This window comes from Lactuca sativa, chromosome 2 (genome assembly GCF_002870075.4).
Source record: "Lactuca sativa cultivar Salinas chromosome 2, Lsat_Salinas_v11, whole genome shotgun sequence".
Taxonomy (NCBI): domain Eukaryota; kingdom Viridiplantae; phylum Streptophyta; class Magnoliopsida; order Asterales; family Asteraceae; genus Lactuca; species Lactuca sativa.
This window is the reverse complement of record NC_056624.2, coordinates 39379325-39395224: the sequence shown is the minus strand read 5'-3', so window position 1 is coordinate 39395224 and position 15900 is coordinate 39379325. Positions and strand designations below refer to the sequence as shown.

General features: G+C 40.2%; 1 protein-coding gene across 1 annotated transcript; it reads left to right on the top strand.

Moving 5' to 3' along the window:
• Positions 1-13383: 13383 nt before the first annotated feature.
• On the top strand, positions 13384-15607 carry LOC111886546 (mediator of RNA polymerase II transcription subunit 9). Its single transcript, XM_023882803.3, has 2 exons — positions 13384-13982; positions 14845-15607. Exons 1-2 carry the CDS (start codon positions 13513-13515, stop codon positions 15443-15445), a joined length of 1071 nt encoding a protein of 356 aa, XP_023738571.1. The 5' UTR covers positions 13384-13512; the 3' UTR covers positions 15446-15607.
• The last annotated feature ends 293 nt before the right edge of the window (positions 15608-15900 follow it).

Here is a 15900-nt window from a genome sequence, read left to right as displayed (position 1 = left end):
TAAGGGACGGAGGACCAGCCGACCAAGCCCTACCGGTCATGGTGAGACGATTACGGGACACCGGCGACCTTGCTCAGGGCACTGCTGATCAAGTACGCCAGTTGTGGACTAGGGTCGAGCGTGCGGAACAGGAGACGCGTGACGTCCTTCGGGAGTTTCACATGAGGCAGGTAAGGTGGGAGTCTCGACTTCAGGACGCAGAACGCTTGGTGGCTCATCTTCAGGGAGCATCCACATCCTCGGCACCACCTCCGGATGCAGCTCATCGCGGTTAGGGATAGACTTATCTTAGTAGGTCATTAGGAACTATGCTTTGTACTCCGACTCTATGTTTAAGTGACTACACTACTCATAGAGACGTTATGCTGTCGAATTAGCGTCACTCATGTATGCTCTTACGAGCAAAATTTTCTTGTATTAAATGTGGATAATATTAATGAACTTTTATGTGCTTTGCTATGATATTACAAATTGCTATGTGTTGAGAAGTTATGATTGTATGTCCGATGGTAGAAATGTCTAAGTCGTACCATGCACCTAGTTAGTAGGATCACAACCTCACAGAAACCACATACACTCAACATCTTTCCGTTTCATGACAGAAATATGCCTCGCCGAGCTACTCGCGGAAATCCCGAACCAACCCCGCCCGACGTTGACTCCACTGCTTTCCAGGCAGCCGTGTCTGTTGCAGTCACAGCAGCTATGGCACAACTTCACCGAGGGAACAACGGAGGAGGCAACGGGCAAGGGTCCGGAAGTTCGAACAACGGGACGAATCAAGGACCCACTAAAACGTGCACCTACAAGGACTTCACAAACGCTAAACCATGAACTTTCAACGACACTGGAGGGGTGATCACTCTGAAGCGATGGATCGAGAAGGTGGAGTCGGTATTCGAGATATGCGAATGCCCTGAACAGATGAAGGTGAAGTTCGCGGCCTGCACTTTTGTGGACCAAGCACTCACTTGGTGGAACGGACACGTGGAAGCCATCACACTCCCTGTAGCCAACTCTATGCCATGGACAGAAATGAAAGAAATGTTGATGGCTGAGTACTGCCCACGAGGCGAAATACAGAAGATGGAGCAAGAGCTATGGAACCTCACTGTGCAGAATGCGAATATCGATGCCTACATATCGAGATTTAGCGAACTATCTTTGTTGTGCCCGGGTATGATCACATCAGAAGGAAAGAAGATTGAGCGATTCATCTGGGGACTGACATCCCCCATTCAAGGGAATGTGATAGCTGTGAACCCTGAAACGTTTGACAGTGCGAAGAGATTGGCGAAGAGGTTGTATGATCATAACAACAAGAAGGGCGAGAAGCCAGTGGAGGCTGAGAAGAAAAAGGAGGGTGATGGCAAGAAAGGGAGGAACAACAAGAGAAAGGGGCGTCAGGGCCCCGAGACCTCTAAAAAGCAGCAGACAGTGGCAGTTAACGCTGTCACCACACCGGTTCCAGCCACACCACATGCTCCAGCCTCAGCTGTTTCAAATGCTTCAAGACCCTATTCCGGTAATCTTCCCAAATGCAATAAGTGCGGTCTCCATCATCACGGCGAATGCAGGGAACTCCATTGCACCAGTTGCAACCGAAGGGGACACACTGCAAAGTTCTGCAGGACTTATCCTCCCCAGAATCAAAATCACGGAAACAACCACAACAACAACAACCACCGCAATAACAATAACACCAATGCCGGCGGCAACAATGCAGGTCCTAGCCACACCTGCTTCGGGTGTGGAAGGACGGGGCATTTCCGCCGAGATTTCCCTAACAACAACAATTCAGGAAACAGAGGAGCAGGAAGGATGCTGACTATGGGTCAGGGTGAGGCAGTTCAGGACCCCGCAGTTGTGACCGATACGTTTCTCCTAAACCACACTTATGCATGCATCTTATTTGACACCGGAGCGGAGCGGAGTTTCGTAAGCGAGAAGTTTAAACATTTACTAAAACAACAACCCCATAAGCTAAATGAAACCTATATGGTGGAAATGGCCAATGGGAAAACCGAATCCACTGGGGAGATCTACATCGGATGTACCCTAACCCTTAACCAACACGTCTTTTGAATAGACCTAATGCCAGTGTCAATTAGGAGTTTCGATGTGATTGTCGGCATGGATTGGTTAAGCCCCCACCATGCTGAGATTATGTGCCACGAGAAGGCCATTCGCCTTCGTCTCCCAAATCACGAAACCCTAGTAATTTACGGAGACAAACCCAGCACGAATCTTCGTCACATCTCGTGCATCAAGGCACAAAAACATCTGCGAAAGAACAACTCGGCGTTCTTGGCTCACATAGTGGACAAGACCAAGGAAGAAACTAACATCCGAGATATTTCGGTAGCGTGTGAATTTCCAGACGTGTTTCCTGAAGATCTTCCGGGAGTACCCCCAGAGAGACAGGTTGAGTTCCGAATCGACCTTGTTCCAGGAGCAACTCCTCTCGCTAAATCACCCTATCGGTTGGCTCCTGCTGAAATGCAGGAATTGTCCAGCCAACTCAGTGAGCTTCTGGACAAGGGATTTATCCGACCTAGCTACTCGCCATGGGAAGCTCCAGTGCTCTTTGTCAAAAAGAAGGACGGATCTTTCAGAATGTGCATCGATTACAGAGAGTTAAATAAACTCACTGTTAAAAACCGCTACCCACTCCCACGAATCGATGATCTATTCGACCAGCTCCAAGGAGCTAGTTATTTTTCTAAAATAGATCTACGGTCCGAATACCACCAACTCAAAGTCCGGGAAGAGGATATTCCAAAAACCGCTTTCCGAACCCGCTACGGACATTATGAATTCGTCGTAATGCCCTTTGGTCTAACAAATGCACCTGCCGCATTTATGGACCTAATGAATCGAATCTGTCGACCGTTCCTTGACAACTTCGTCATTGTGTTTATCGATGACATCCTCGTCTATTCTCGAAGCAAAGAGGAGCATGGCCAACATCTCCAACAAGTCCTAGAAACACTGCGATCGGAAAAACTGTACGCCAAACTCTCCAAGTGTGAGTTCTGGCTCCGGAGTGTGAATTTCCTAGGCCACGTAGTTAGCCAAGACGGAATTCATGTGGATCCCTCTAAGGTCAAAGCTGTGGAAGGATGGACAACTCCGACCACGCCCACAGAAATTCGTCAATTTTTAGGCCTAGCAGGCTACTATAGGAGATTCATTCAAAACTTCTCTAAGATCGCCAAGCCGCTTACCTCGCTTACGCAAAAGGGTGTACCATTCAAATGGACAGACCGACAAGAGATTGCGTTTCGAACTTTGAAGCAAGCTCTCTGTAGCGCTCCTGTACTATCTCTACCTGAAGGAACGGAAGATTTTGTGGTCTACTGTGATGCGTCGAATCAGGGCTTAGGTTGCGTTCTCATGCAACGTGGAAAAGTGATAGCATATGCGTCCCGCCAACTAAAGACGCACGAAGTAAATTACACGACCCATGACCTAGAATTGGGAGTTGTGGTCTTTGCTCTGAAAATTTGGAGGCACTACCTGTACGGTACGAAGTGCACCATCTTCACTGACCATAAGAGTCTCCAGCACATCTTGAACCAGAAGGAGCTGAACATGAGACAACGAAGATGGGTGGAATTACTAAACGACTACGAGTGCGAAATCAAGTACCACCCAGGCAAGGCCAACGTGGTAGCTGATGCATTAAGTCGGAAGGAGTACTCTAATCGTCGTACGAAAACTCTCTCGATAACCATTCAATCTCATCTGGCCACTCAAATTGCATCAGTCCAGTCAGAGGCTATGAAAACGGAAAATAGAGCTAGCGAGGCATTGCGCGGGATGGAGAAGAACCTAGAAGCAAAGGAGGATGGGGTATACTACTTCATGAACCGTATTTGGGTCCCAAAAATCGGAGGATTTAGGGAGGTTGTTATGAAGGAAGCCCACAAGACGCGATACTCCATTCATCCTGGTTCGGACAAGATGTATTTGGATTAGGGGTGTTCAAAACCGGATATCCGAAAATTCGGATAGTTGATTTTTGATATCCGAATCCGTATCCGAAAATTCGGATATCCGAATTTCGGATATCCGAAATTTCGGATACGGATTCGGATATTAAACCGGATATCCGAATTTCATTAGTTTTAAACCACATCCGAACATCCGATCCGTAAAATCACCGCAACTCTTAAAATTAATAATAGCAACTATGTTAAATCTTGCGATATAGATGGATATCGATAGCAACAAATAAATATATGTAGCATTTACTAAATAGTTGATTATAAGCCAACGAACCAGGATTATAACAAACAAATATATAACGATTGTAAAAGGAAAGGTTTGCAATAAAAGTTTGGAAAGAATGGTCACGAAAAAGTTAAAAATGGTGGGGAACATTAGTCCATTAAGCATGTCAATGTTTCTAATTTCTCATTTTAAAATATTAAAAAATAAAGAAAAAATATTTTTTTCGGATATCGGATATCCGAAATATCCGAAACTTTATAAATTCACTATCCGTATCCGAATCCGAAAAACCGGATATCCGAAATTTCGGATAATTTCGGATCGGATTTTCGGATTTTCGGATCGGATATTTCGGATGCGGATATTTTTGAACACCCCTAATTTGGATATTAAACAACACTATTGGTGGCCTAACATGAAGGCGGAAATCGCGACCTACGTTAGTAAGTGCCTTACGTGTGCCAAAGTGAAGGTGGAATACCAGAAACCCTCAGGATTGTTGCAGCAACCGGCAATCCCTGAGTGGAAATGGGAGGGGATTTCTATGGATTTCGTGACCAAGCTACCCAAGACGTCGGACGGACTGGACACCATATGGGTAATAATCGACCGACTGACGAAATCTGCCCATTTCCTGCCAATCAAAGAATCCTACAAGATGGAGAGATTGACGCGTTTGTACCTACGAGAAATTGTGAGACTCCATGGAGTGCCAAAATCTATTATCTCAGATAGGGACAGTAGGTTCACATCGCGCTTTTGGCAATCACTCCACAAGGCAATGGGAACTCATCTCGACATGAGCACCGCGTATCACCCACAAACGGACGGCCAAAGTGAGCGAACCATTCAAACGCTTGAAGACATGCTTCGTGCATGTGTGATAGACTTTGGGAAGTCTTGGGATACCCACCTACCTTTGATCGAGTTCTCATATAACAATAGTTACCATTCGAGCATCAAGGTGGCTCCTTTCGAAGCACTGTACGGGCGTAAATGTAGATCACCGTTATGTTGGGCTGAAGTAGGTGACACCCAGCTAGCAAGAACACATATGTCGGACAAGGCACTAACAGGACCGGAGATCATTCGCGAAACCACAGAAAAGATCGTTCAAATCAGAGCTCGATTGCAAGCATCGCGTGACCGACAAAAGAGCTACGCCGACAAACGGCGAAAGCCCTTCGAATTCCAGGTCGGTGATCGAGTACTGTTGAAAGTCTCACCCTGGAAAGGGGTTATACGTTTCGGAAAACGGGGAAAATTGAACCCACGATACATTGGACCTTTCGAAATCGTCGCCCGAATAGGTCCGGTAGCCTACAGACTGCAACTACCCGCAGAACTTAACGGTGTACACCCCGTGTTTCATGTCTCTAACCTGAAGAAGTGCCTATCAGATGAAACCCTTGTCATTCCTCTTGACGAAATCAAAATCAATGAGAATCTCCTGTTCGTCGAAGAACCAATCGAAATCATGGACAGGGAGGTGAAGCGTACTAAGCAAAGTCGCATCCCGATCGTGAAGGTACGGTGGAACGCAAAGCGTGGGCCAGAATTCACGTGGGAACGCGAAGATCAAATGAAGCAAAAGTACCCTCACCTATTCTAGCATTCTCAAATCTAGCTTTCAAACAGAATTTCGGGACGAAATTCCCTCTAACGAGGGGATGATGTCACAACTGGAAAGTTTGTGTCATGTAATCTATACACTCAAGTCAATGTGAATCAAAAACTTAAGAGCATGTGTGATACCTACTATTATGACATCAAAAACTTAAATCCAATGCATCATACAAGTACTACAAATAGTCATCAAACAATTGGAAACTCTAGAAGTTCTTATTTAAGGTCCACATTAGACTAGGACTTCCTTATTGGACTCAATGGACCAATAAGCTTTCAATTTGACTATCATGGGCTTAGAACCCTTAAATGGGCTCTAATTGGAACCATATTAATTTATTTCAACATTATTGGGCCATGTTGGGCCTAGAATGAAATGAATTAAAAGCCTTGATACATGAATAACCTAAACTAGTCCAATAAAAATATAAAAATCCTACCACATTCTTTTAGGTTTAAAATATACCCAAACAAACTCTAATATTGGGCTTAGGGGCAAAAAGCCCAAATTTCTCCTTTTTCCTTCAAGGTTCTCGGCCCAAGGCCCAAGTCCAAGAGGAGATGGTGAAGAGTTGACTATTTGCTTGCCACCTCATTTATACCCAACATGTTTCCATGCACATCTCATACTTCTAGGAACATATCACTTCAAAAATCACTTCTCCTTTTTCCTCCCTCACTCTCGGCCGAAACACACCCACACACACATCACAAAAATCTATTCCAAACTCTCTAAGTCTTGAAGAACAATCCTCCCTCCTCCTTCAAAAATTTCGTGCATCAAGAAGCTTCACAAGGAGAATCCATCACCAAAATCATTATCTAGAACTCTATAAGCTCGAAATCTTCATCAAGGGGTGCTAGGGTCAAAAATCACCAAGCTTTCTTCCATCCTTTCTTCAAAAACCGAATCAACATCCTAAGGTGAGCTTCATACCCCCTATTTTCTGTTTTTATGAGTTTGGGGGGGGGGGGGAATACAAGTGAAAGTGTAGATCTATATGTGTTTTGTATGCCTTGTATGATTTCTATGCTTATATGTGTGTTTTTGTGTGTTATAATGTTGGATCTAGCCATAAAACCCCTAAAAACCGAGATATACTTCATGTTAAATGATACTAGCATCAAGTATATTTCTACATACAAAGTGTTCCAAGAAAAATAGCTAAATGGCTTAGTAACATTTTCTTTGGGCTAAAAACTTAATTTTTGGACATAAAATGCTAAAAATATAAAGTTAAAGGGCCCAAATTGAAATATTTCGAAATCTGATGGGGGAGATGAGTCAAAACAGTTTCCATAATGTATTTTATGAAAATATACTTGTTGGAGGACTAAAAACACAAATTTCAAGCTTAATGGGCTAAAAATGACATTTTCGGCCCAATAAGGCCCATTATGCGAAATTTTATGTTTTGGAGGGCCAAAACTGTGTTTTTCTGTAAAACAGTGGACTACTAAGGTTCCAAGTACTTTTCAAAGGTTTAAAATGCTTTTCAAATTTAAAAAGGACCAAAGTTGCAAAAAATTTCCAATTTGGGCCAAAATTGTAAAAACTGCGAAAAAGAGGGGCTATAACCGAGAAAACTGCAATTTCAGGGACTTAAACTGTTTTCAATGAAAAATATGCTGAAAAATATTAATTTCAATAATTTTTGGTGTTAAAATGTCAAGAAAAATGATTTAAGGACCAAACCGGAAAGTTATTTAATTAGAGGGTTGAAAAGAGTAAATTTTACAAACAATGAGGGGCTGAAAACAGAAAACTTTCAAGGCTAATTCAATGCACGCAACTTGATCAAATATTGGCACCGCGACTACCTACGTAATACAATACACAACAATACCAAAAATCGTTGTTAAACGAATTGATTCGGTCTCGAATCAATAACAATCCGAAAATACTAACACGACGATAACTCGATTCATACACGAAAACATTTGGTAATTCAATATACACGTGAGAGTGCACAGACGTCTACGCACCTTCTTTGGGCCCCAAAGTGTAAAATCTTGTTTGTTGGGCCTAGCTAGCCCAATGACCTGATCTTAAGGCCCGAAGACTTCTACCTTACGAGTTTTTGGGTCTTACATGATCTAACACAGCGTAAAAGGACTTTCAATGGCTTTTATACTATTGGTCCCCAAGGGTCCTATGGTATTGCTAGTAAAGTCGGTATTTCATGCGAGGCGGGTCAAGGGCCCCTCGTACCTTTTTTTTATCCCCAACCGGTTAATGGAGTCATCGGGGTCTTCGTGTCCTCTTTCTCTTCGGGTGTGGGGAAGACAAGGCGGTTGGATAACGTGATTAGTACGGACGACGCCTACGGGATCGTTAGTATAGTTATAAACTGGTCGTTTGTGTAACGCGTGTTTATAGCAATTAATCATGCTCAAAAATAATCCGACGTCGCCTGGAATTGATAACTTCACGCGTTGCAATGGTTTCATTTTAACTTCATGGAATTCAAAGAATTAGGAAAACATCGGGTTTTCCTAGGGTTTTTCAATACATACGGATTCGAAATGTATACAAGTTGAATGAACAATTTTTTTCAAGTATAGAAACGAACAAGCATAACTATGGATCTTCGCAAACGTTTTCAAAAGCTTTTCTTTTCAAAAAATATCGGATTTTCTGGTGGTTTTCAAAACGATACAAAACATTGTTTTTCAAATACCGCTTATGAACTCACCAACATTTCGCATGTTGACGTTTTTCAAAATACTTGTATTCTCAGGGAACCAGTGAATCAAAGGAAAATGTACTCAGTGATGGCTTGCAGTTTACTTATTAACGAATCGAACAATTTATTTTTGGGAATGTAATGTTTAAACAATGTACTTCATGTAAACTTTATTGGTTGTACTATATTAATGCATGGTGACGAATGTTGTTACGTTTCATATATATTCAATGTTATGGTATTCAATTGAGTCACGACAGCTCCCGAACGTTTCCGCCGCCTGGTTCGGGGGTGTGACATTTATTGACCAATTGGGGGATTGATAAAAAGTTGTTTACAATCACGTGAGATAATACTTCAAGTAATGACACTTTTTTCAATCTCCTAAAAGGTTAATTATGTAATGAAGGTGCACTTCGTAGTAACGGAGATTATTTTCATGTTCGATGTTGTGCTCACGTGTTGAATTTAGTTGTGCAAGATGGCTTGAAGGCTATTGATGAATGGATTGTCAAAATTAAAGAATCTATCAAGTACGTGAAGTGATACTCAATATGGAAAAAAAACTTTCTGAATTGTGTGAAACAGGTTAATTTGAATCCAAAAAAAGGCTTGAGAGAAGATGTTCCAACTAGATGGAATGCTACTTTTCTTATGATGGGAAGTGCTCTTGTTTATCGTCGTGCTTTTTTCCATTTAGCACTAAGTGATTTTAAGTACTTAGATTGTCCAAAAGTAATGAAGAATGGGGTAAATTGGAAAAGATTTTCAAATTTTTGGAAGCATATGATGTATCTTGGAGTCATTCCAACATATATTTTTTTAAACATTTCATAAGGTTAAAATAAAATAGAATATAATAATAATAATAATAATAATAATAATAATAATAATAATAATAAGGGTAAATGGCACAAAAAACACTCTTTTTACACAGAAATTCGATTTTGACACCGTGTTTTTTTTGTGTTAATTTTGACACTGTGTTTTCCAATTTGTTACAACTCTGACCACTTAAACGGTTAACCAGGTTGCATGCTAACGTGGCATGCTGATATGATATACTGACGTGTCAAATTTGAATTTTTTTCTCACAAAAAATACTAAGTTTTCATTTTTTTCGATTTTGACACTAAGTTGAATTTTTTCTTACAACTTTGACACTATGTTTTTGTAACGTCCCAAAAATACAGTCCAAAAATTTCCTTTAAAACATTGATAAAACCATATTTATAAAAACCATATCATAAGTCATAACATAAATTAAGAGTATTAATTCAACACATATTCTTGTTATCAGAGTGAAACATCCCAGGTTGGCTAGCTATGGTGTGTGCACTGCAATCTTCCCGAGCTCCTCTTTTGAAAACTGAGTACCTGAAACCAAAACTGAAAATTGTAAGCACGAAGCTTAGTGAGCCCCCCAATCTATCACATACCAAACAATAACATATAAGCACATACTGGGCCTTGCCCACTGCACCGGGCCGAAGCCCGGACTAACTCGAGCCTTGCCCCCTGCATCGGACCGAAGTCCGACTAACTGCATCGGGCCGAAGCCCGGACTAACTGGGGCCTTGCCCCTTACATCGGACCGAAGTCCGGCTAACTGCATCGGGCCGAAGCCCGGACTAACTAAGGCCTTGCCCCCTGCATCGGACCGGAGTCCGGACTAACTGAACATAGCATAGCAAAACACATATCAACTAGCATAAACACATATACTGCATACTGCTTCGGACTGAAGTCTGGATCACATAACACAAAAACTTGCTTAAATCACAAAGACATCAAGCACACTGAACTACTGTATCGGACCGAAGTCCGGAAACTACTGCTAACTAGACGGGTCGGAATTGTGGCCATAGACCCGTTCCTACTGGAAGGAAACTCACCTGCACTGCTGAACTATGCTGATAACTCTCTGGCTGCTGTCCGACAATTCTCTGAACCGCTGCCCCACTAGCACCCCGAACTACCAATATCATGTATATATATATATATATATATATATATATATATATATATATATATATATATATATATATATATATATATATCAAGAGAGGACTTAGTTGACTTCTAGAGTTCAGTTTGGATCTAAGTAATATATATATATATATATATATATATATATATATATATATATATATATATATATATATATATATATTACTTAGATCCAAACTGAACTCTAGAAGTCAACTAAGTCCTCTCTTGTCAAAGTCAAAGTCCTGGTCAAAGTCAAACTTCCTGACTGACTCTACTCGCCGAGTCAACCTGTTAACTCGTCGAGTCTTTATACTCTGAAACTATCATAACACACCTCAACTCGCCGAGTCACCTCGCCGACTCGTCGAGTTCAATAATTTTTGAGTCCCATCCTGTCCATCTCACTGAGTCACCACTCAACTCACCGATCTAAGTCTTAACCAGAAAGGTTGGGGTTCTACGATCCAACTCGTCGAGCCCAAGAACAAACTCGTCGAGTCTAAAGCAATCTCCAACAGACTCGACGAGTTGTTCTTGCAACTCGTCGAGTTCCTGCCCATATTCATAAAACTTGTCGAGTACACCCATGTGACTCGCCGAGTCCCTCCAGTTCTTAATCCATACAGTGGCTTTTCGAGCCATGCAGGGGCTCCAAACCGTAGATCCACTCTTCAAAAGCCCACCCTTCACATAAAGTTGCAATCTTTACGTGAAACCAAGGAGTTATAGGCTTAAAACACACCTTGGGTTTTAGGCAAATGGGCTTCACCAACAACTCAAAGACTGGAGATTTATGACATTCTAGGCCATCATGAGTCTAGATCTGGAGTAGCAACCTCAGATCTGAACTCTAAACCTGAAATGGATCTCAATCATACCAAAATGGTCCCAAATCTCATTCAAGAATAGGTCTAGAAGCAACAAAAGAAAGGTAACAGCTCATTACTTCCAAGATGTGCCCAAAACTGCAGTAGATTCTGGATCCACACTACTTTCTTGATGCAAACTCTTTTGATGTTCATATTTCTTCCACTAGAACACCTCTCAAAACTTCAATCTCCCTCCAATGGCCTTATACACACGAGCTAAGGTTTACTGGACCTCAAAGGGGGCTAAGGGAGTTGAGGGGAGGACCTTGAGTCCTTTAAATAGGGTGCAACCCCGAAGATTAGGGTTTTACTCATCCCAGCACCAACTCGTCGAGTCTAGCTTTCGACTCAGCGAGTTGGTCACTTAATTCGCAACCCAAACCCGCTCCGACTCGGCGAGTAAGTATACCTACTCGTCGAGTCCCTCCTTCAATTTACACTTTTAGCCCTTAACTCAACTTCTGAAATTTAGGATGTTACAGTTTTTTGTTCCAAATCGAACATCATTTTTTTTTTTCAATTTTGTTCAAAGTTGACAATTTTCTATTTGAAACTGTATAAATATTTTTTTAATACATTTAAACTGTATAAATATGTTTTTTTTTTCATTTAAAAACCATAGTTTTGTATAAATACTTTTTTTACACTCAAACCATATTTTTATGTATAAATGTGTATTAGTTATATAAAAATTGTATTTTATATTAAATATGCAACTTTAAAATGTGTTTAGAAGTTTGGAGGCGTGTAGTTGATCAAAACTCAGATATAACTAATGTTTTGAATGTAAGAAAAAAAACACCTTGTACTTAAATAAAAATGTGGTTTTTAAAGGAAAAAAAATATGTTTATACGGTTTAAAATGTAATAAAAAATATATTTATATGATTTCAAATGAAAAATAGACAAGATTGAACAAAATTTGATAAATGATGTTTGATTGGAACAAAAAAAACATAGTGTCAAAATTGAAACAAAAAATTAAACTTAGTGTCAAAATTGAAAAAAAAATGAAAACTTAGTATTTTTTGTCGAAAATAAATCAATTTTGACACGTCAGCATATCATGTCAGCATGCTACGTCATCAAAACTGACACGTCATCATGCCACGTCAGCATGTAACCTGGTTAACCGGTCAAGTGGTCAGAATTGTAACAAATTGAAAAACACAGTGTCAAAATTGACACAAAAAAAATCGGTGTCGAAATCGAATTTCTGTGTAAAAATAGTGTTTTTTGTGTCATTTACTCTAATAATAATAATAATAATAATAATAATAATAATAAGGGATGAAAATTAAAGCTCATAAGGAAAAAAGTGACCAAACGATAATGAAAAGATATCGAAGGTAAAAAGTAACCAATTCCAAAACATATGAAAGCCTAAAGAGTAGAAATTTAATTATTACTAACGCCTTGTTACCGAGTTCTACTTATTGAGAGATATGGATGAAAATGGAGAGAAGGTGAGCGATGTCAAAGGAAAATCGTGTTTCCGAGTTTTATTAATGGAAGGAAAGTGGGGGGAAGGAAATGATTTTGATGTCATATTTTTCTCCTAAATTGGGCGGATTTGAGAAGAAAGTGAGGGAAAGTAAAAATTTTAAGCTTATTTTCCCTTCTAACTCGGAAATACAAAAACTTAAAAAATTTCCTTTTCATTTCCTCCGAACTCGGGAACATAGAATAAAGAAATTTTCCTTGCCTTCCATTCCCTTTCTTTCTCCAATATTTTCCTTTTTTTTTTTATTGAATTTACAAAAAAAAACTTAAGTGTTTTAGGAATTAATGTGTATATTTAATGATTGATGTGACTTTTCTAATAAATCCATAAATTATACATAAAAAAAAATAAAACAAAAATCTAGTTCACCATTTTTTTTATAGTTTCTCTATTAAAAATAAAAATAACATATTAATAAAAATCGATCAATAAAATACAATGTCTATTTCATTTAAGGAGAAATAAGATACTTCGGATTCGATAACCAAAGACCTTGGCTCCATTAAACTCGGAGCAGCTTGACCAGTGGGATCTACTGGGCATTGAAAAGGGGACGAGCCGACAGAGACTGTATCTCAAGATCACCGAATCCCTACCAATGGAAGAAGCCAAAGCCATGGCGCAGCAACAGCAACAGCAACAACAACAGCATCTGATGCTACAACAACAACATCAACATCAACAACAACAGCAACAGCAACATCAACAACAACAACAGTTCCTTCTCTTACAGCAAATCCAGCAGCAGCACAAACAGCAGCAAGCAATCTCTCGATTTCCCTCTAACATCGATGCACATCTTCGACCACTACAGCGTCCCATCATCAATCAACAACAGCATCAACAGCATCAACAGCAAAACCCTAATCCTAACCCTAATCTTCTACAAAACCCTAACCCTATGTCCATGAATCCACAGCTTAGACCTCCTAATCGCACCCAAACTCAACCTTCTCAAACTCCTCCAGCAAACCAGGCTGAATTGCAGATGGCGTATCAGGACGCTTGGCGAGTTTGCCATCCCGACTTCAAACGCCCCTTTTCTTCACTGGAAGATGCTTGTGAAAGGTGACATTTTTTCCCCTTTCTTAATTGTGATGCTTTGAGTTGTTCTTTGTTTATACTGCTATTACCCATATCCTCGATCAATCTCCAATTTGGGGGAGTTTTATATGCGTTTAAACTGATTATATTTCTGGTATTTAGCAAGAATTGTGATGATTTTTACTTGCTAATCTGTGTTTATAGGAAAAATTAAGACCATTAATTTGCGTACTTGTTAGAAGTTAAGGCTGCAAATGCTTTATGTGGTAGGGCATGATTTGTTCATTCTTTCTATAGCTTTAGGTATGTCTAGTGTTGAGGGTGATTAATTAGTTTTTTTTTTCTTCCTCTTTTGCTTGGGTAAGCTCTTTAGTAAAGCTGGTTTGAGTGATTTGTATTTGTTGTTCTGATTGTTGGAGTTTTATCAGGCGCTGTTTTTATCCCCATATAAACAAAATCTGAAATTGGACTGAACCCACATATTTTGGTATACCCATGGACTATTCTTGTAATTTACTCTAAGTTTTAAACTTTAAGTCAAATATGGAAGCATGATATGTCAAAGTAGTTGCTGACTAATCAAATTTAGAAGCATGGGGTTGCATGATAGTTGATGACATGTGATTAAGGGAAAAAAAAGAAGAAGTTATGCAACTAAATATTCTATAAATAGCAAGTCAATTATAACATTATACTTTGAATTTTTTTTTTCCAATTATAACAAGGTGACATGCGTATAATCGGTAGACTTCTCAAAGTACAATGTCGTCTGTCTATCTGTAATAGGAAGAAACAAAAGTAGGATGCTATAGCAAATAAATCAATGAAAGTTCAAAGTACATTGCTATTTCTAACATTTAACAAAAAACAAATAATCTTTGTCTAGACTCTTACCGTACCACGTAGTCGCGGACTACGAAGCCGAGGAAGACGATAGAATCCTGGATTCCGACACGACCGGAACCGTCCTTTCCCGTTGCCAGCAGTGGGACCAAAGCATCGCGAACAAAGTCTCCGAATTCACTGCGACATTTGAAAAACAAGTCCTCGCGTTCAACATCATATCGCGTAAACGCGCGATGGGCGAATTCCGTTCCGAAGAACGATTACTAATCGAACAAGCTTTGCTCCAAGAAGAGCGTCGCGCGCTCTTCGAAGCAAGGGCGGAAATGGAAAATCGACAAAAAGCCGGGCGGGAGGCGCATGCCGCTAGTATGCGGATGGCGGCATTGGCTCAGGCGGAGGCGGCCAGGGCGGAGATGATGGCCCGGGCGCCCATTCGGGCTAGTGCGATGGCGGGGATGGAGGAGGATGGGGGAGGCGGCGGTGGTGATGGTGGTGGGCAGGAGGAGGTGATGAATGGGTGGGGGAGGGAGGAGAAGGAGCCGTCGGAGGATTTTTTGAATGATGAGGAGAGGGAGAATGGTGATGGTGGGATGCAAAGTGAGTGGCGTGAGGGAGGGGAGTTTGATTTGAATACTAGATGATGGATTTGTGATTTTTTTTTTTTAATGTAATTTTAATTGTTAAAGTTGGAAAATGTTGTTAGAGTTAAGTTCTTTAGTGATAAAGAGAATATAAATTCTTGAATAATATGCATGTTGTAATAGATTAGAATTTTAATGTTATAAAAAATAAAAGTTCTGAGAGTGATATGTTGAGATGCTTTAATGGTTGTATATAAAAGTTTACAACATGTCTAATTCTAATACTAATTTACGTGGAAGTGTTCAAAATCTATCTATAAAAACATTAAACCATCAATATATACCATGTTACATCGTTAGGTACGATTAAGGGTTTCAAACTTAATCAATGCCATTTTTTTTTTTTTTTTTTTCATAAAATTATAATTACAAGTTACAAACCTAAATGAACTATCAGAGGTAATTAAATGCCCCTTCCATAGCTTGACGAGCTTGCTAATTACTATAACTTACAT

What these genes read in the sequence shown, in the direction of transcription:
- LOC111886546 (XM_023882803.3), top strand. Translation starts at nt 13,513, where the DNA reads ATGGAAGAAGCCAAAGCCATGGCGCAGCAACAGCAACAGCAACAACAA. An exon ending in CTGGAAGATGCTTGTGAAAG is followed by an intron (nt 13,983 to 14,844) that starts GTGACATTTTTT and finishes ATCTTTGTCTAG; the next exon opens with ACTCTTACCGTACCACGTAG.